This window comes from Salminus brasiliensis, chromosome 6 (genome assembly GCF_030463535.1).
Source record: "Salminus brasiliensis chromosome 6, fSalBra1.hap2, whole genome shotgun sequence".
Taxonomy (NCBI): Eukaryota; Metazoa; Chordata; class Actinopteri; order Characiformes; family Bryconidae; genus Salminus; species Salminus brasiliensis.
Genome location: NC_132883.1, coordinates 33166142 through 33187449, shown reverse-complemented (window position 1 = coordinate 33187449; position 21308 = coordinate 33166142). Strand labels below are relative to the sequence as shown.

The window sequence follows — 21308 nt, the reverse complement described above, 5'->3', positions numbered from 1 at the left end:
TATAAATGTACCATATAATGAAACCTTAAGTGTTCAAACACAAGCATACACATATGTACATACATAATAACATGCAATATTTAGTATACAGTGGTATGCAAAAATTTAAGCACCCTGGACCAAATTATTACTGTAAGCAAACTATAAGCAAGTAAAAGATGTCTTTCCAAAAAGCATGAAGTTCAAAGATGACATTTCCTTAATATTTTAAGCAGATATTTTTATCTTTTACAGATTCAAAGCAATTGCACAGCATCATTCCACACTAGACAACCAGGGACAAGGTGGGGCCATTTGAATTCCCACAGATGCACTCTAAGATAACTTGAGAAACTAAACTTGAAAAGAACCTCCTCTTTTTGGCATGTATTGAAGCTTCTAAATGCTTTTTGTAGCCAGTTAGGAGTCAATGTATTTTTTGCACATTTATCCTTGCAGTTCTGTGAGATTCCTGGGTCAAGTTTGCATGACCTTCTTACCAATGTCTGCGAACAAGTCATGTCTCTAACATGGCTCTAATAATGATCTGAGACATCAGGGGTGCATGTTTGCATGCCACCGTATTTAAAGATATGAAATCAAAAACACAAGGCTGATGCAGAAGAAGTTAGTATTTACAACAAAAATATTTACATCGTCCACATACGAAGAAGAACAAGAAGTGGAAGAAGAAGAAAAAGAGGAGCCAATTAGTGATGGTGCAAATATATGATATTAAATAGGCTGTAAAGAAAGGATATCTGCTGTTACAGTATTTGCAAACATTAAGGAAAACATCCTTTCATCCATCACTGGCCACATTTATGATGACGACAACATAAAAACAAAAATAAACAACATAACCCACACAGATAATAGGAGGTAGCAAACACTTACGGTTGCTTCTTTAGCACATCAGTGCAGGGGTGTAATACAGACACTCATAATGGAAAAGAGGGTTTACCTGCTAAATTGATTTAGAGTACAAAATCAAATTACAAAAGCTCGCATAGTGAAACTGGCACTACTTAATAGACTGCTGTTGAGCGGTGTAGAGATGTGCAGCACACAACGACAAAAGTTCTCTATTTAGCTTTGAAATGAGTGTATATTCTAGATAACAGAAAAGCCATGCCTCAATACAGTGTCGAATTTGATACTGATAGTCATAAGCACGTATCAAAATATGCTAATGTACACGGACATGACTTAATGAGATCATCCAGATCTTTAGAACTGGACAATTTTGTGTCACAGAAAGTGATTACATTTTGCAACTGTTCTCTGAATGATAAATTTAAAGCAGATCAATTAAGCAATTAAGTCTCTTTTTTTTCCCTCTTTTTTTTTTATTCCATACTGTATTTTGCAAATGCATTGAAATAAGAGGGGGTGATTTGAGAATGGTATTATTTGTTTCACCACATTGACTGTGTTATTACAACATAGTGAAAATAAAACACTTTGCAATATACAGTAATTTACACAAGAATGTCATTTTCACCCAAATAGTTCACAGATTGCACTACCACCAACAGAGAGAATATGATAAATTAAAGGCATTCAAAATAAAATCGCTTATTATTGAAGCTGTATCATTTTCTGTGTTTTAGGCTGTTCATAAATAATCAGGGCTTGCCAGTTAAATGCATGGTTCATATGAAAACATGGTTTAACACGGTCCTTTAGTAGGATTTCACTGTTGCAGAATGCTTTCTAATGCTTTCTACACTTTCTAAGTGCTTTTTTTTAATTCACAAGAACTCGCATGGAGTCAAATAATAATCTTTAGCATCTTTAGTAAATAATAATAAGCATAACATTGAGAATAATACAAATATTTCTAATTTTGGCACTTGTTCACATGAAACCATAGAAATAAGACACCACAGAATTTTGACACCTTTCACATAGAGCAGTATGCTTGTATAATATTTAACAACATTGATATTATTCAGAAGGCAGCCCCACTATATTGTGGCCTAATAGTTCACAGATTCACTGCAAATGGCATCAGTACACTCCTTTGTGGGAGACAAGAAGCTATTTAAAATAAAAGAATGTCAATCCCTTTTGTGAAATCTGGACAGGTATGAACTGAAAGTGTCTAAATCTACTTTAAATAAAACGTGTATTTTTTGAGACAGCTTCATAGTATGAGTATAGAGTACAGTCTGAAGTTGTCTGATTTCAGAATCCAGCACAGTTGTTCCCCCCAAATTACTTTCTCACATATGTCCCATGGCCAGACTCCTGTGGCAGAAACAAGGAAAGGATTTCCTTTTCCTTTCCATGAGCTGCAGTGCACTTGATGTTGGAGTAATGAATGTCCTTGTTATACATCACCTGTTCTTCTTCGGCACGTTTTCAGAAAGACTCCCCCAAATTGCACAGAACCCTCACTTGATTAACACTAAGCAAAAATCAAAATCAATCAATAAATACTGGATCCTGATCAACAGGATTGTTTGTGTAGTCACAATGTAACACTACAGAGCAATGTTTTAAACTTCATACACTGTTCATTTGTTCTTTTTCTCTTCCTCTTCCTGGGACTGGTCCCTTTTGTGTGTCCTTCTGTAGCTGACGGCTATTCAAAAGACATTAAGTTGGCTGGTATCTGTAAAACAGAAAAAAGGTTATGGAGATTTATGTTTCTAAATCATTTTAACATATACATGTAGTGTTATTAGCATGCTTTGCTCACTTGTGGTCTTATACACCTGCAGGCCTCAGCCAAATGCTTGTGCCAGATGATTGCAGAGAAGCGAGATCCAGTCTGAAACTTGTAAACATTACCTGCACCCATGAACAAACAAGGCATATATTTGTTAATTTGTGGTAGCAGGTAGCCCGCATGCAATTAGAAAGAAAAAACACACAAACTAGCTCAATCTCCTGGGCGTTTGGGATACAACCTTAACACATAAGTGAATTTCATAAACCATTGAAGTAAAATATAAGTGAGATGCATTACATGTGTAGGTCACCTTATATGCATACATCAACCTGATTACCTTTATCAGGGTCATTGAGTTGGAAAATGTTTGGATGCTCGGGATCATCCGGCAGCACCACTATCCAGCCTGTTAATGAGATCTTCTTACATGGCCTGGATTTGTACTAGAAGACATGAGGATTAAGATATGTATGTAGGTGTCAAGATCATATATATTATGCTTATGCAAAAGTTTAAGCACACTAAAATATGTTGTTGATTTTCTAAGTAAATAGTAAATTAGTAAATACATTCTTTACCGAAACAAAATGGTATTCTCACGCAATATTTAAAGCATCATATCATTTATTTGCTAAATTTGACATTCTTTGTATAAATACAAATACACCATAAGAAAGTGATTAGACAAACTATCAATTATAAACATAAGGATTATTTTTAATACTTGGCTATAATTGACTGGCTGAAGTCTGGAACCCATGGGCATTACTAAATACTATGTAGACGTTGAAAAAAAAAGAATTCTGCTATCCACTTTAGTTGTCATCTGTGGTCTTCCAGGCTTTTTGGTGTTGCTGAGCTTGCCAATGTATTGCTTCTTTTAAAAACGAACCAGATTGTTGAGTGGAACACTCCTAAAGTTTCTACTATCCATCTGATTTTTCTGATATCGGTTTGTTTAGCTTTATGCATAATGATGGCTTAATTGGTCAATTACTTTTGAGCTTGTGAAAATGGAGACAATGCAAAATGGCTGTAATTTCTAAACGATTAAAATAATATTTTTGTTAAAACCCTTGAATTAAAGCTGAAAGTCTCTTTAACTGCAATCTTGATGGCCTCCTGTCAAATATATTGTGTATATCGCGAAAAGAGGCAAAAATAATAAAATTTTTGCCATTATATAAATAAATATATGGGGACTTGGCTAATATGATTATGGGAAGTGAACCATGCATAACAATTTTCAAAGAGGTGTGAACACTGTTAGATGTTTACAATAATTTAAATGAATTTAAATGAATATTGAATGAGAACAGTACAAAAAGTAACTTTTTGTACTGTTTTTTTAGTAACTGTAACATTTCACATAAATGCAATGTCAAACAGCAGCAATACACAAATGAACATGCAATTTGGTGAAAGTACAGGTATGGATACCCACATGTCTTCTTTCATTTGCTCTTAAAGCTTTGGAGCCAAAGTAGATAAGAGTGGAACCAGAAAGCACAATCCAGTATCGTTTCCATGATGAGAGCTGGGGTAAAAAGAGAATAATGATAAACAACCTGGAGCACAAATCTTGCTGAGATCTAGGACAAAATCTGATCTATGGCATGTTGTTTCACTACTTAATCCACATTCAATGCCTCCGATTCCTGCTGCAATGAGGTGTGGTTTGTGTATATTAAAGTTCAGCCCCATTTGAATGACTAAACTTTACAGTGATGATATTTTATTTATCCCTGTTGTTTTGTGAATAAATAAATATCAGACCACACTCACTGTAGGTTTCTTGCCTTCTTTCATCACAGTCTTTCTGCGTAAGGGTCCTTCAATAGTGATGCTGCTTAGTGAGCTGCATTCATAACTGGACATCGCCCCTGAGGCACTAGACCAAGGAAACAAACTAAAAAGGTTTTTGCACTACAAAACACAATTGTTATATGTTTGTTCTAAGCTTAGAACATTTTTCAAAATTCAGGGCAGGAGAAACTTAAATGGTACTACTTTAATTTTAAAGGTTTTATTACACTACAAATTAAATAATAATAATAATAATTATGAACCACATTAACCTAGCAAAGTACATGTTGGATTATGTGACTGTGTGGATTAATGCATCTTTAGTATCAGGATTATAGTGCAAGTGCATACCTGTAAACATAGCTTCTGCTTCTGGGAGAGTTATGTACAGGAACCCTCCAGTTTGGGCCCAGTGTAGCATACATACGGCCCCTGAAATTGATTACAAGTCTTCATGTATTTCTCAGTGACAATTACATATTATTTAGCTTATTTTACAGTAGCGTAAAGGTGTCAGTCAACATGGTTTTTCATGTTCACTTGACAAAAAAATGCACATGTACAGCCACCCATGACTGGAGGCTCAAAGCACCATTTGTATTTACAGCAGTGGGGTGAAAATGGATTACAATTATCAGCACTCTGGGAAGCCCAGTAGAAAAAAATATATTTTTTTGGCAAAATGCTGCTTTGTCATGTTGACTTTCCTCTGTTTTTAAACTTTAAATAGTAGTCTTAAACATATTTATTTCAGTCACCACTTAATGAATGTAACTAACAATTTTTTGTCCTTATCTTGGGTTAAGAAAATAATATTGTTGATAAACAACAAAAGTGTGAAGAAATTGTATGAAATGAAAAATGATATTTTAAGTGAGACATTTTGAATGACTAAACATTACATTATAAATAAATCTGAAAAACGCAAAGCGAAGCACTTTTCACCTCTCAACAGTTGTTGACAACTCGTCACTAAAGGAGCTTTCTCGACTGCCTACAAAAGACAAAGAGTAAAACATGATGTCAAAAATGTCAGGTGATGGAAACTGCATGACATGACATACACCAAACTTATACACTAAAAACCTGTTTAGGTAAACAGGTTAAAAAAGAAAAAAAATGTGCAAACCAAAACACATTTTCTTTTCCTTTTCCAATTCTGCTATTTTTTTACATTCTGTATATAATTGTAAACAATTGTTCAGCTGAATTATTGAATGAATTAATGGCTCAAAATGCTACTTTACATACTATTATATGAAATGGTTATGAATGCTACTGTAACATTGTTCTACAAAACTAAAAACAAAAAGGTTTTGGCCTATAACGTGTTATTTTACATAAATACATTTGTTGGTGCAAAGGTATGTACTGGGGGGCGGGGAGTGGGGGGGAGTGTAAGGCAAGTGTAAGACAAAACAGTTTTTTCTTTTTCAAATTATGCCGAAATTTTGAAAAGTCCTTTAGATTTCCTTTAAAGGTCATTCCACACCATGTCAGTTTTTTTTAAAGGAATAACATTCACACAGCTATACAAAATGCCAATGTTTTTTGACGTTTTATAGTTTGCACATTTTTTATGGCGGCATGATTTAAAATATACTAAAGATCTGACCAGACCAGTCCTTGGGCATTTGCTGTTAAATGAAAATCTAAGACACTTTAAGCTTATGAAATATGTATATTTTAAATTAAACATCCACTCCTGTATACACATATGTTGTAAACAGTGGCATAGATTCCCATTTTGGCTAATAATTGTGCAAAAAGATTTTTTTTTTAAATATGCCTATTACATTGTGCAATCATGTGAGAGGATATTATTTAGAATAATTGCTTTGAGTATTGCTGCCCTCTAGTGGCAGTTAAATAACAACATCCTTTACATCAAGCCTGAAGTGATATTCTCTTAAGGGCCTTAGAAACAGCCATTTAAATCAGGAACCCAGAACAATGGGTAAGGAAACTCAAAAACAAAAAGCTAAATATATCAAAGCAAAAAATAAAGTCAGGTCCATAAGTATTTGGCACAATTTTTGTAGTTTAGCCTCTGTATGCTACTGCAATGGATTTGCAATCAAGATGTGACTGAGGAGTAAACTTTCAGCTTTCAACATTGCGATAACTGTGTACTTTATTACAGACATTTTCCTTTACATGCAATGTCTATAAAAAGTATTCACTCCCTTGGATGTTTTCCCCTTTTATTGCTTTTAGAAATGGAATCATGGTCAATATAAATTAATTATCAATCAAGTTTTTTTCACACAAGAATTTACAAAAAAAACAAGTCTTTAATGTTAAAGTGAAAACAGATTTCTACAAAGTAACGTCAAAAAATGTAAAATAAGTGATTGCATAAATATAAAGTGAATTACCTAATTAAACAGAAGTCCAGTATAATCAGTATTCCTAGTTTAAAATACACCACAAATACAAAAGGAACACTCCATGCAAATCTGAGAAAAGGGGAAACAAAGCAAGGAATACCGATTAACCAGTGACTGGAGTTAATATTTTTTACAGGCACTGTATTCCCTTCATTTTCATAGGCTCAAAAGTAATAAATGATAAGCAGTTTCACTGTACACTGTACACTGTACAGTGACAAATACGTGCACCTTTCACCTTTTCACCTTTCATTGCTTGGTGTGGTCTGAATGGTGGCTGTTCATGATAATTTTCAATGTGTGGTCCAATGAAGTGTTGATACAAGTGAAGGTTGCGATCATAAGGCTGAAAATACAAATCATCGCTAAAGTCTACAACCAAAACTACTTAATGGATGTTAATACAGAAGGTTTACAATGCAAACCACTGGTAACACCCAAGGACAGAAAATCCAGATTTAACTAATAGGAAACATTTTTTTAAAAAGCATATCCAGCTCTGGAACAAGATTATTTGGACAGATGAAACCAAGTGATGGGAGGAGCAGAGTATGTAGAAGGAAAGAAAGGGCTTGTGATGTGAAGCATGCCACATCATCTGTCGAACACAGCTGCAGTAAGGGTCTGGCAAAGCATCCCAATTGAGGAGACTCAGCATTTGGTCCATGGATTTCAGACTTCAGGCAGTCTCTGACAGCAAAGGATTTGCATCCAAATATTAAAAGTAATGCTTATATTTACAGTTTTGAGTCTGCACAAATGGAGGGACTATGTAAAAACAGCTTGAAAGTCTGTCACAGGTTGACTGAGTAATTTCAAATCCAATTTGATTGGATATATATACAAATATATATATATATATATATATATATATATATATATATATATATATATATATATATATATATATATATATTATATTCTGGCTCTCACAAAACCAAGTATTTGGACAGTGACAATTTCTGTAATTTTGTCTCTGTATACATACAGAGACAAAATTACAGAAATTGTCACTGTCCAAATACTTGGTTTTGTGAGAGCCAGAATATAATATATATATTTGTTTGTGTGGGCATATCTAAACCATGCGTCAAATAATGTGTGTGTGTAAAGGAATAAACTAGAGCACCTAATGAGACGCCATTGGTGAAGACAGAGTCATGAGTGTGGTTCCTCACAGGGCTGTGGGACTCTAAGAAGCTGTCGTCCAGAAGGTGACGTGCCTTCTCCTTCGCAGAGAAAGTGGCACTCTTACTTTCTACCACACCAAACTGGCACATCATACTGGGTGAGGCAGGGAAGAGAATGAAGCACAAATATGAAGACAAGCAATAGTGCAATAGCAAGTGTGCGATAGTAATTAAAATCAATATGTGTTAGATGTGTGAGAGTGTGTTATAACTAAAATATGATAGAAAATATTTTACATTAATAAAGCGAACCCATTCCTATTATTTACTGTTTCTATAACGACACATCTGTGCTAGGTACAAAATGTGGCATTACTGTAGGATATTACATTACCCAAGAGGCTAGACTAGTTCATACGCTTAATTTAGGAAATTTACCATTACCATGGTACCATATTACCATGGTAATGGTTAGACCTAGACCTAGTACCAGTATACTCAGTGATCTAATGTTTTCTCCCTAAATTAGCCATTGTGAAAAATTACGATAGAAGTACAGAACTCAATTGGAAAAACATGAGTTTAAGGTTTTTAGCTCATAATAAATATATACAATACTAACTTATTGCCCAGACTGTGGCTCTTCCTGTGCCGGGCTGGAGGTGGGGTTGGCAGATGGGCAACAACTGATGTATCGGGACATGTTGGCCTCCGATTATACCTTGCTGAAACTGACTCTTCTGAAGGACCTGACGCGCGCACACGCACACGCACATGCACACACACACACACACACACACACACACACATGAATATAAACATACATGCACAAATATTTGTTTTTTTCTTTTGGAAGTGTCAATCTGCTTACCCTATTTTCAGAAAATCCAGGTTTTAAAACGCAGAACGATTTAAAACAGAGCTACTGTTCATCTCCCTCCTTCCAAACAGGTTTTCTTCCCTCTTATCATGTGGCTATTGGCCTTATTCTTGGAGCCACTCCTCATTTACTTGTTTAAAACAAACAACACTATAATGCACACTTGCTTCCATTAATGTCATATGTGTCCAATTTAGTTCCAACTCTTTAACAGATGACAATTAAGAGATCTTCAAATACGTACTGCTGCAAATAATCTAGCACACAAGTCACAGAAGGTAGGAAAGCCCTACAATCTAGCCTTAGAATTTACAATCCAGCAAACAAAGACTAACACAAGAAAAATAAACATGGAGCATCAATGTCTGACAAAGCCTACATGTTCCCTGCAGTCGTGTCTGGGGCCTTTTTCCATTGCACAGTAAAACCAGGGACGTATTTGCGGCACAGCAGCCATTACGCATTTGCTGATAATTATCCAGAATTTCCGAACCCCCCCCTGTCTTTAATAGGTGGGATGTCAGAGCCCATGGGGGATGCAGTGTGCCCCGTACTAAATGGAAACAGATATTTCTGTCCAATTAGCACATGGAAGCTTGCGCCACTTCTGACCATAACCACCAACAACTCTATCATTACAGCGTCTTCAAAGACCCCGGGCACATGGGCCAGGAAAAAAAGATGCTACTGACTTTTATGCTAATCTGTGACTTGAATAAAGTGGGGAAATACTCATGTATCTGTTGAACAGAGGCATTTAACAACTTTGGTATGATTAAGAATGTAAGCGCTTAACAGTTGTGTTCAATCAATGACGTCTTGCACTCAAAACTTTAACATTAGCTAGATTGTTAGCTTACTTTCTAGCAGTAAATAAAATATGAATTATTTAAGACTTTGTGCCAGAATGAGACAAGAACGTTGTGGTATAACTAAAATAGCTTATCTCCTAATTTGCAGTCAGTTTAGTAACACGATAGATAACACAATCCAAATGTCAAGCCTATATAAAAGGAAACGAGCAGTGAGGCACCAGCACTAGTATTAGCTTAGCTGACTATAGCTAATTTAAAACAATATTAATTTGAAGTAACTTCAAACTAATCACCTAAAGTACCTTTAATTACATGACAAGCCATGTCAGTTACACCAAAAACATTATTTCAGAAATAATTAACATTTTATTCACTGCTAGAAAGTAAGCTAGTAATCTAGCTAATGTTAAAAAGGTTACAAGCACACTCAATAACATGGCGGTGAACACACCATATAATAAACCATGTAATTATTGGTGAAGTGAGAGAAACTGCCCCTAAAGATCTCTTTTCTGAATCTTAAGAGAGGTTTGAGGAATTGAGAGTAAAAATAGCTTAAGAGCACATATGAGTGTCAACTGTGGAGAGTGATGTTGTGGAAGACTTAAATGAAAATTGCGTGTGCTAGCATGTATGCATGAGGTTAAAAATGACACAGTTGAGCAGATTTTTAAGTTTTGTATGAAAGTGCTGGAACATGCAAAACATGGCAAAAAGGAACTGCTTCTCCGTCTTAAAAACCGGATCATTTTAAATTTATTTTATGAAGACAACACCTTACCAACTGTTAAGCATGGGGGTGGATTTATCATGCTTTGGGGTTGTCATGCTGCCAGTGAAATTGGAAACGCTGCACGGGTGGAGGGAAGAATGGATTGCAAAAAATAACCACAGACTACCTGAGGAGACACAAATGTTTGGAATGGCCCTCACAGTTCCCCAACAATAGAAACTTTTTACATCATAGAAAATGTGTGGCTTTATCTTAAATATGCTGTGCAAGCAAGATGACCAAAGAATATCTCAGAACTAGAGACCTTGTGCAAAAAAGATGACTGGCTACAAAACGTATACACTATGTTATTTCTGCCAAAAGGTGTTGTTGGTGTCTCCGTTTTGTATGCATTATTCTTAGCCACCTGTATTTTGTGGTCCTATAAACACAGGGCCTGTCACATTGACACCTAGTGTTGTCTCACATGTGCATAATAATAGAATATATTAGAGTACTACGTTGTACCTTGCTGTTAATATCCAAGTGTTTAATGAAGATTTCTAAGCACCAAATGCCATACCATGGCAAGACAACAAGTGAATATCTTTAATGACTCTGAAAGACATCATGAAATGTTTAATCCAAGGCTGCCCAAAAAGGAGTCCATGGGTATGTTAAACTTGGCTAGAAATTTCCTCCAGCCTCCTACACTTTTTTAAATAACAAAGACACAACAAAGTTATGAAAACATTATACAATTTACTGTAATAACCACTACAGATTTTGGCTATGTTAATGTTTATATTTTTGGGCCAATTATTTGCATGACACTATACTGGTTAATTGTGTACTTATTATTACGTAATTACAGTCATGTTCATAAGTATTTGGACAGGACTGAAGTATAACAGCTCATTCATTTTCACATGGGAATTTACCAGTGGCTCTTTATCTCCTATAATACCAACATTGGAATGATAATAAAGCATTTTTAAACACATTTTTCCACAGTTTTCCATTTATTAGTGATTAATAAACTGGCTGCTGATATAATGCACATGGTAAGTAACAACCTAGATCAACCTCTATTCACCATTTGAGTCAAGTTGTCACCCTCTCCAAATTTCTAATGATATACAACCAAAAACTATTTTTAGAAAATAAATGAACACATCATAAATTTAGAAACCAAATCAATGATTTTATTACACTGCTTAAATGTTGATTAAGTGTTTCTTACTTCAGAGACTATTTTTAGGTGCTGCATAAATGTTGAAAAAGGCAATGGCAATAGTGTGCTCTTGTCTTCAACAAACTGACATTTTTATTTTATTTAATTATCTCTACAGCCAGTTCATTATCTTCAAAAGTACTAAAACCACTAAATGTTATAAAGTGCCATTTTCAAGTGTAATAACATTTTACAAAACATAATTTGTCTCTTCCTATTGAGAAAATTACAGGCCCTGTTAGTTTAGAGACTGGAAAAATGGCCTTCACACATATCATAGCTGATTAAGCTTGACAACCATAAATTAAACATGTACAGCAACAATGTTTCCTGATTGCATGTAACCAGTGATGTCACTGTGAAGCTCAAGAAAAACACAGAAATCCTGAAAAACCCAAGGTATGAGCCCAGCTTCCTTAAACACCATCATCCAAGCAGACCACCCCATAAGTATTGCCATATAGTGTAACCACAGCTGTTATTACCATAAAGCCCTCAACATGACTTAAATTCAATCATTTGAACAAAACAGAGGAAGTATGGTTAATTACTTTACCTCTCCAGGGATTTATATAACAGTTATAATTGTAGATTTAAAATAAAATGCGGCTTAGTCTTTCACATCTGGCACAAATTTAGCAAGTTGTCCCCCAGAGACCAGGGCCACACAGTCTTTTTATAAATTAATTCATCCTGGATCTCTGTAAAGTTACTCTGTGTAAAGGCAAACTGTAAAAGCGCTATGCATATAAATTTAAATTCAATGTAAATTTGTATCAATAATTTGATGCACACTGGAGGTCACGAGTCTTCCATTATCCTTTCACTAAATATCTGCAAAAGACTTCAACCCATAATCACATTGTAAGTCCCAGAGAAGACACTCCGTGCAGGTAGGGTAGAACTACTTATGTGATTGGTGCTCAACACATCATTCAGAAGGGGAATATAAACCGGCTATGGAGTGTTAAGCTAATGCCTTTAGACAAAAACTGTACCTCCAAGGTCTTCTTTGGAAGACACCAGGCGAGGTGAGCTGTTCCCTGGTTCAATCCTTAAAGACAGCCTGAGAGAAAGTGAGTAAACACAGAATAATACAGAAAACAGAGTTTAACAAATACAATGTAAGAAAACAGGACTTAAAAACATGACCTTTGTAAAGTAAATCTTTTGCCTATGAGCTAAAAACCCAAAAGGAAGGCAACACTTGGCACAGGTGTATTGTGTTGTGACTCACTGAAATGAGATAGCTTTATTTCAGCTTTACTAAAAATAATTGTGAGTATAATAAAAGACAGCTGGAAGTAAAGTGCTGCTTAGCCTTTTAACCACAGGGGAGGCTAGACGATGATGTCATTCTCTCAACCCACACCAACTTCATACACACCAGCCTCTCTGTTCTTCCTCTTTGAGAATTCTGCTTTCTCTGCAACACGCTAATACAGTCCACCCCTAGACTACCTTGAAGTCTTGTTCAGAAATCCCACAAAGAAGAGGCTTTTGTTAACAATGGATAAAACTTTTTTTGGGTGCTTGTAAATACAACAGGAGGAAGTTAAGTCAGATAAAGGCTACAGATAGGTATTTGGAGAGTGACACCATTTTTTGTCATTTTGGCTCTGTACACCATCTGTGTGGATTTGAATGAAAGAAGCAAGATGTGATTCAAGCTTTAACTTAAGTGGTAAATTACAGTAACTTATTTTTACCATGTTAGACAAACTATCAATTATGAATATAGGAATTAGGTTTAATACTTGGATGCAAATCATTTGCAGTCAGTGACTGCCTGATGCCATGAACATAATCAAATGCAGAGTGTCCTCCATTCAGAACCTGTACCAGGTCTTTACTGCACAATCAGATTGTAATTCCTAATATTAATTGAATATTTTTTTTAAATAGTATGATTTTATCACAGACACGGGATATTCCTTAATACAAGCTTTGTGTGACTTATTGGCTCCTTCAACATTTTTTTTTTAACAAACTGTACAGTTCAGAGACTGCAAGGATATCCATCTCGGTTTCACATGCAATACTGCACCAGCAACCTAACCACATTGCTGTTTACAAAAGAAATTCAGGTCCCCCCTTCCTTCACCAAACCAACAGCTTAAATTCATTTGCAATTCTCTCTGTTGGCTTGATGAACCTGGAAACACAAGGTAGTATGTGAGTCTATAATAATCTCACTTTCTTTGGGAGAAAAAAAAACAAGACAAATAAATAAAATATAAGGACATCTAATATATACATGCAAAAACATTTTTTGACAAAAAAAAAATGGACAAGTAACATAACGGAAAGCTATTTCTTCGTTTTTTAAGTGTCTAGGGCATTGCTAAAACAGTCTGTAACTACTGCAACTAAAGACCAGTTCAGACAGACAGGACCACACAGTGTGGCTGGAAGGAGCACTGAATGTTGGACTGGAAACAGGAAGTGGGGAGACCCTCTACTGCAGATTACATCATCCTATGAAAACACAATGTAATGTTTGTGTTTTTTTCAATGGTGACAAACTATTTTTATAATATCATACCTGGGTTAATTGATCCAAGAAAAAGGTCACTTAAACAATGACACAGTAAAGGATAAGCAGATCAATAGAGAAAAAGAATGAATTGAAAATTACCCATTTATTGCTAAACGAGGCTTTAATGTAAAAGAGAAAACTCCAAGGAAATGCCTCTGTGACCACAAAATGAGCAGTTTGGGGAAACTGTACCAAGTGGCCAAACCAAATAAACCTAAAACCCACATACACCACATGGTTTAGTAATATTGCTGGTTAAAAAGTAAATAGCTCTTTAATCAAGGATCATGCTGATGACTAATGGTTCCATACAGAGTATTCACATTCAGTTACAGTTTTGTTGTTTTACTTTTATAAGTGCAGTTCTTTTTTTTATTGGTCAACTTTGTAAAATGTACAGTTCCTAATAATTAAATCATTACCAACATTCTGTACCACAGTCATACTTACGTGTAATTGTCATCCTCCACAAACTTCTGCAGTTCTTCAATATAGCGCACTGACATCAGGTACTTCTGCACATGTGGTAATGTCAGGAGGTGATCTGTGGTTGGAGTGTGGGAAAGCACAACATAAATTTGGTGTTTATGTGCTGATTGCCATGGTAAAATGTTTACATTTAGTGGTAGATAAAAGGGTAAATTAATAAATACATCCATTATGTCAATTATTAATATAATACATATAATGTATCATGTAATGTAAAAGACAAATCAAAGGCAACAACTGTAAAACTCAATGGCTCCCTCTCGTGGACACAGTATACTATTTCTTATACAAATAATATACTGGCAAAATGAAAAAAGGTGTAGAAGAACTTTACTCAGTCATAATGTACTGTTACTGGCAGTATATGGTATGTATGACACTGACCATAATTGCAGGACACCTGAAGATCAGAAATGATACGGAGAAGATTGTTCATTTGATTGGTCCTCTGCTCGGTCTCTATAATGCTGTCAGTGGCCGGGTAGGCAGAGTCAATGTAGGTCATATCAAACAGGTAAATTCCTGAAAGACAGTTAAAAAAATAAAAAACAAATGTGACTGCTGAATTTATTAATTTTACTGTCAGTTTATTATGCATTTTGACTGTCACAACAAACTTTGGTATACTTTATAGAAGACGTCCTTAGGTTTACTGTACAAAGATATAGGACATTTTAAAGCATTATAAAAGAAAGAGGGAAGAAAAATCGAGCTATAAGGTTTCAATGACAGCAATGATATGAAGTAGGTATAGTAGTAGGTATATACATATATATTCATTTATATATATTAATCTAAGGACAGAATATTTTTTCCCTCATCAGGTAATTTACTCAAAAGTCAAATAGTCAGTAATACCAATAGCCAATTGGTATGAACACAGCTGCAAAAACACTGTAAACAACATCTGAACTCATTTAAGGTCAAATCTCTGTTCCTAACTTTCCTTCACCCACCTTAAACATCTCTAATGACTGGTTATGGGACAACTCCCACCATGATTCTCATGCTAACTACTAATTGAAAGGCGACAGTACAAGGAAAAGGAAGTCCAGCATGCAGGGTGAGGTGGGAGTATGTAGTTGCAGAAACAGACATGTCCCTAAAGGTGTGTAGTTTTGGAAAGCAGAAGTGAGGAACAAAGGAGTTTTAGGATGTGTCCATCTGCTTTCTCAAAGGGCATTCATAAGTAAAGCTGAGGAGGTTTTCTAATTAGAAAACAAAACAGCACTGCCAACAATAACACCAACACAAGTATGTATAATTTTCCATACAGTAAATACAGCACAGAAATACAATTTTAAAGAAAATGAGTCAAATGAAAACTATTAAATGGGTAAAATCTTACAACCATTCAGTACATACAATTCTGTGAAACATTAGGATACCCCAAGGAACCTTTGTCATATTGAGATATTTAATCTTGGACATTTGATCTTCATTTGAGCAACATTGAGAGATGGAGGTAACATAACTAAACAAACAAAACTGGAAAGTTTATATAATGTAATGAAATGTAATTAATAAAATTGCAATTTCTCAAAAGGAAGACACCCTCACCACATTTAATATTTATTGTATTTAAAGTGCATAAAATTAGAATCAGGTGTGCCACATTAGCTGCAAATGATTAGAAATACTACAATACAAAGGACACAGACCAGAATATATTTGTATATTATCACTTTATGCCTCATAGTTGACTGAAACCTCTAAAACCTCGAAAGCTCTGCCATCCCACTCACCTATATTTGTTTAACTAAGCACAACTGATTTTGAGATGATCAACAATTGGAAAAAAAATAGTTCATAGATGGAACTCCTGTCAATTGGAAAAACAAACAAGTCCTGACTACAAGTCATTGCCAAGTAAACCTTGTGCCTCTGGATAAACATGCCAGTGGAAATACTTGAGCTGAGGAAGTATCAAGAACATGTTCAAAATGATGTTTTTTTTACTCTGTAACCAAACTAATGTCTGGCCAAATGTTGGAGAATCACTCAGACCAAGTATGTGTGCAAGGGAACATGAATAGAGCTATAAATTAATGAATGACACTCAATCTGCCCTTCAGACTTACAAAAAGATAAATGTGTGTCACAGTTGTTGGGTTCAGAGGTCGGTGGGTGTCTGTATGGTAGAGCCTAGCAGTTTCTAGTGAGCAGTAGCATGTGCATCAGTAGGTTTTTACACCGTTCAATTAACCCTTTTTTTAGTGAGAAAAATTGAAAGATGAATGTAAATGTAAGTAAAAGCCAATGGTTGTGTCCTCAGAAAGACTGAACAAAAGCTAGAACAACGGTGCAAGAGGTCAGTGGCCCAAGCTTGCAATTATGGAAAAAGTGAAAGTGTAGAGAACAACACAAGACAGAATAAGTCTAAACCAGTTTTACTCATTAGAAAAGTATTTCAGTTCAATTTGATTTACTAAAGTGGCTAACCAGCAAATGAGTCACAAAGTATTAGGGCTAAAACCATTGCAAAAGCACAGGAAAGGCTAAGAGACATTATATGAAATTAAATGGTTTGGCACTCCAAAAAGAAATTCCAAATAATTACACGTGATCTACACAGATCTATTCTAGGATGTTGGGACTTTACAGCACTCTGATATGTTGTAAATTAATAGACCTTACTGAAAATGAATGTATCTTTAAGAAAAAAAGGCAAACAGAGAGTATTTTTTTGGCTTAAAATAAAGACCGTTATGAATGTTATTTGCTTACACGAATTTAGCAAAGAGTTTAAAATGAATGCATAACCATAAAGATAATAAACTCAAAAAAATTAAATTGCAAAAATAAAGGTTATAGGAGATACATTATGGGTAATCGCTGATATCCAATATATTTAATTTACTTCATGAACTCACAAGCACTCATCTCCTGGATGAGACTGATCCCTGCATAGACTCTTACAAAAAACAATTACTACAGAAATTACTAACCATACAGAGTTGAAAATGTTTTGGACAACCCTACACACACGCAGTTAAGTCGTAGCTTACCTTCAATACTCTCTGCAAAATGAACAAACTGTATTGTCCACATCTTTCCAGCCACTTGCTGGGGCTATGTACTTTTTCTCATTTTTCCATGAAATTTCAGCACACAGCATTTCACAAGTTAGCACAGCTATACATATTTTTGATATACAGGGCACCATAGTCTGCTGAACGGAGTGCCTGAACTCTGCCTAAGGAACTAATGTTGCAACGTGCCAGTCAGGCCAACTTTGAAAAGAACAAGATTTCCAAAAAGTGTATGCCTGGCTTTAGTTATTTCTGTATTTATTTCTGTTATTTGTTTTGCAATCCTGCACTGACCAGAGGGCTCCCCTCTATCTTCGCTCCTTTCAAGGTCTGGTCTGAGGGAGTTTTCCTTGCCCCTGTTGCCATTGGCTTGCTCATTTGGGGCACAGACACAGATCTCTGGAAAGCTACTTTGTGACAATGCCTGTTGTTAAAAGTGCTATATCAATACATTTACATTTGAATACTTCTCTACCAATGTTGAGGCACATAACAAAAATATTTTGACCAATTTAGAACTAAAGCAAAACTTAATTGCTCAAGTGTACAATAAATGTACACTTATGAAATATCAGTCTGAAAGTCCGATCTAAGCATCTACCCCATGGTCATTTTTGGTAACTATTGGTCAATACCAATATGACTCTGAACATCATACATCAGATATATGAATATACAGTTGTGGTCAGACATTTAATGGACATAAATGTCATGGCAAAAGCAGACTTCCAATGATTTCTTTGAACTGTTCTTCTCAACATTAATGTTTGGCCTAATAATGCCATGACTTCCATGTCCATTGTGGTTGTATGTAAACTTGACTGCAATGGGTACCTTCATTAAGTTGATGCTATTCTTGTTTCAAACTGTACTAAGAAAAGAGCTGAGGTGGTGATCACCTGAGACAACTCTGAGGAGGGCTGGTAATATATCTTCACAGTCATATCAAATCTCCATTTTTCACAGTTTTTGTGTATTTGTTAATGACATTACCTCACATGAGTGTAACGGTCAAGTTTCCAAAGAAAAAAAATAGGTCAGCTCTCACTTTACTATGATAGGGGTTAGGGTTAAGACCATGGTAAGAATTATGGGTTTGGGTTGAGGTGATACTTAAGGTAAAGGGAAATAATTTTTTTTTTTATATAGATATTTAGTTATTATTTACTATGTTAAAACTAAGTTAATCTTCAAAATATCTGAAGTGTAATATCCACACAAAGTAATCCCATAGTCATGTTGCTTTTTTACCCACCATATTGATGGTAATTTATTTAAAAACACACATACTGGTATGTTCTGTACATTTTGTTTATATAGCACAGCTAATGACTGAATGGATAAAGACCTGAAGAGAAGTAAAAAAACAAAATGGCCTGAACTCAGCCATCAGCTCAAATAAATAAATAAATCATTACTGATCTGACGTTTAAGGAAAAACAGTTTGGAGCTTAAATCAAATTCATTTATGATTGACTCTGCTATTGTGATGCTAAACTACAGTTAAAAACTTTAAAACTAAGCACTTTAAAAAGGCTGAAACAAAACTGAATGAAAAAAAAAATATTTCAAGCACTACAGTACTTTGCCATAATAAATCTTAGAAAGAACAGTGATTGATATTCATCAGCTATGATATATTAATATCAATCAAGGAAATCTGATCACTTGTTACAGAGGACATAGAGAGATGTATAGCATTTGGCCTATAAATACCAAAAACAATCTGGATGGAGTCAGAGCTTGGAAAAGGGGTTCTGAAGCCAAATTTAGAAACTGTATTTTAGAAGGGGATTCTTCACACCTACCCACTCCCCACAACAAATACACCCTCCAATAAACTGAGACCTCTCGAAATTTGAGTCAACAAATTCTTATTTGGTAGCAATAGATTTAGTGTTTCCTGTTCTGAAGCATCTGGGAACTGTAATAGTTCATTTAAAACATTGAGAACCAAAACTTAAATTTGCTTTTAAACAACAACAACAACAAAAAATTAAGTTTGATAAGAGCAAAATAATACACTTTTAACTCAGCAATGGTGTGAATAGCAGTTTTAGCAGTTGAACAGTGCAGAAATCCTAGATCACCAGCAGTACAACTGGGTTAAGAGTGGGGAAAATGCTCTTTAAATCTTTGTAATGGCATGCAGTTATTTTAAATTGATCCCTAACTCAGCAAGGAACAAAGTTGTTTCTTCCAAGTGTTTTTATTCATTGCAGCACACAAGCTTGGGATGCCATTGTCTGCTCTAGAATGGGAAGAATATTTAGAGCATGCAGTAGTGCACAGCAGCACTTAGCTACTATTCGCTTCAAATGAATTTTACTGCCCCATCCATACATTCTTCTGTATCTATGATTACAAGAGACAAAATGTTGACAATATCACATTCAATTATAAACTGTAGTTCAAAACCTTTTTTAATTAATTGGACTGACTGACATTCACCAATTCATTTAGCATGCATGTGGCTAATGTAGACGGAAAAGAAAACATGAAAGATATTAAATGTATTTCATAAGCTAGCGGACAACCATTTAGCAGGTGCTTTGAAAAAAAAGCAAAAATTAAATGTGGGTTATTTGTTTGATAAGTGACTGAATTATGTTGGATAATTTCTAAATAGAGGAATGATTTATATTTTTTATATATATTTTTTCAACATTCTAAACCTTTACCAACTTTGCAACAGTACTATAAAAGAATACATTTTATAGAGAATACACAGATAATCATGCAAACTTGTATCAGGTATTGAGAATGGACATATCTTGAGTTGTTCCTCTAAGCAAGTGCCTGGGCTGCTTTGTGACTGGGCTGCTTTGTGACTGTTTATAACCACAGAATTAAATCAAGTAGTTAGGAGATGTCAATTTTATTGTGTACTTATACTCCATAGTCTACAATCTGTGGTCATATGTTTTGATGGAATTTTATCTCTCACCACATTGTATATGGGGGTCTTGAAGGTTTGACCTAGGAAGAGGCTGAAGAGCATTCCAGCAGTGGGAGTTCTGTATATGCCTTTTCAGTGGGGCATTTCTACCCTGCAGGGAACACCTGGGACAACTCTGAGGAGGGCTGGTAATATATCTTCGCAGTCATATCAAATCTCCATTTTTCACAGTTTTTGTGTATTTGTTAATGACATTACCTCACATGAGTGTAATGGTCAAGTTTCCAAAGAAAAAAAATAGGTCAGCTCTCACTTTACTATGATAGGGGTTAGGGTTAAGACCATGGTAAGAATTATGGGTTTGGGTTGAGGTGATACTTAAGGTAAAGGGAAATTAAAATTATTTTTTTTATATTTAGTTATTATTTATTATGTTAAAGTAAGTTAATCTTCAAAATATCTGAAGTGTGATATCCACACAAAGTAATCCCATAGTCATGTTGCTTTTTTACCCACCATATTGATGGTAATTTATTTAAAAACACACACACAAACACTGGTATGTTCTGTATATTTTGTTTATATAGCACAGCTAATGACTGAATGGATAAAGACCTGAAGAGAAGTAAAAAAACAAAATGGCCTGAACTCAGCCATCAGCTCAACCCCAGTATGTCCATGTTACGGAACTTCATGACTCAACCAAGTGGGAATAACTCTGAG

The 21308-nt window shown here is 35.1% G+C and overlaps 1 protein-coding gene across 5 annotated transcripts in view; it reads right to left on the bottom strand.

The window, feature by feature from the left end:
- Positions 1-231: 231 nt before the first annotated feature.
- ralgps1 (Ral GEF with PH domain and SH3 binding motif 1) overlaps positions 232-21308 on the bottom strand; it is an 87152-nt gene continuing 66075 nt past the window's right edge. For 2 of the 5 annotated variants that reach the window (XM_072682083.1, XM_072682084.1), the window contains exons 10-21: positions 15039-15176; positions 14616-14709; positions 12625-12692; positions 8608-8734; positions 7985-8139; positions 5411-5459; positions 4817-4897; positions 4445-4550; positions 4104-4196; positions 2997-3102; positions 2687-2778; positions 233-2599 (exon numbers count right to left, since the gene is read on the bottom strand). In XM_072682083.1, coding sequence (XP_072538184.1) covers positions 2570-2599; positions 2687-2778; positions 2997-3102; positions 4104-4196; positions 4445-4550; positions 4817-4897; positions 5411-5459; positions 7985-8139; positions 8608-8734; positions 12625-12692; positions 14616-14709; positions 15039-15176 — 1139 coding nt within the window. In that variant the 3' untranslated portion in view covers positions 233-2569. Of the gene's footprint in view, positions 2600-2686; positions 2779-2996; positions 3103-4103; positions 4197-4444; positions 4551-4816; positions 4898-5410; positions 5460-6843; positions 6925-7984; positions 8140-8607; positions 8735-12624; positions 12693-14615; positions 14710-15038; positions 15177-21308 lie in introns of those variants that run through there. The other 3 variants (XR_011979833.1, XM_072682085.1, XM_072682086.1) reach the window with 3 other exon arrangements.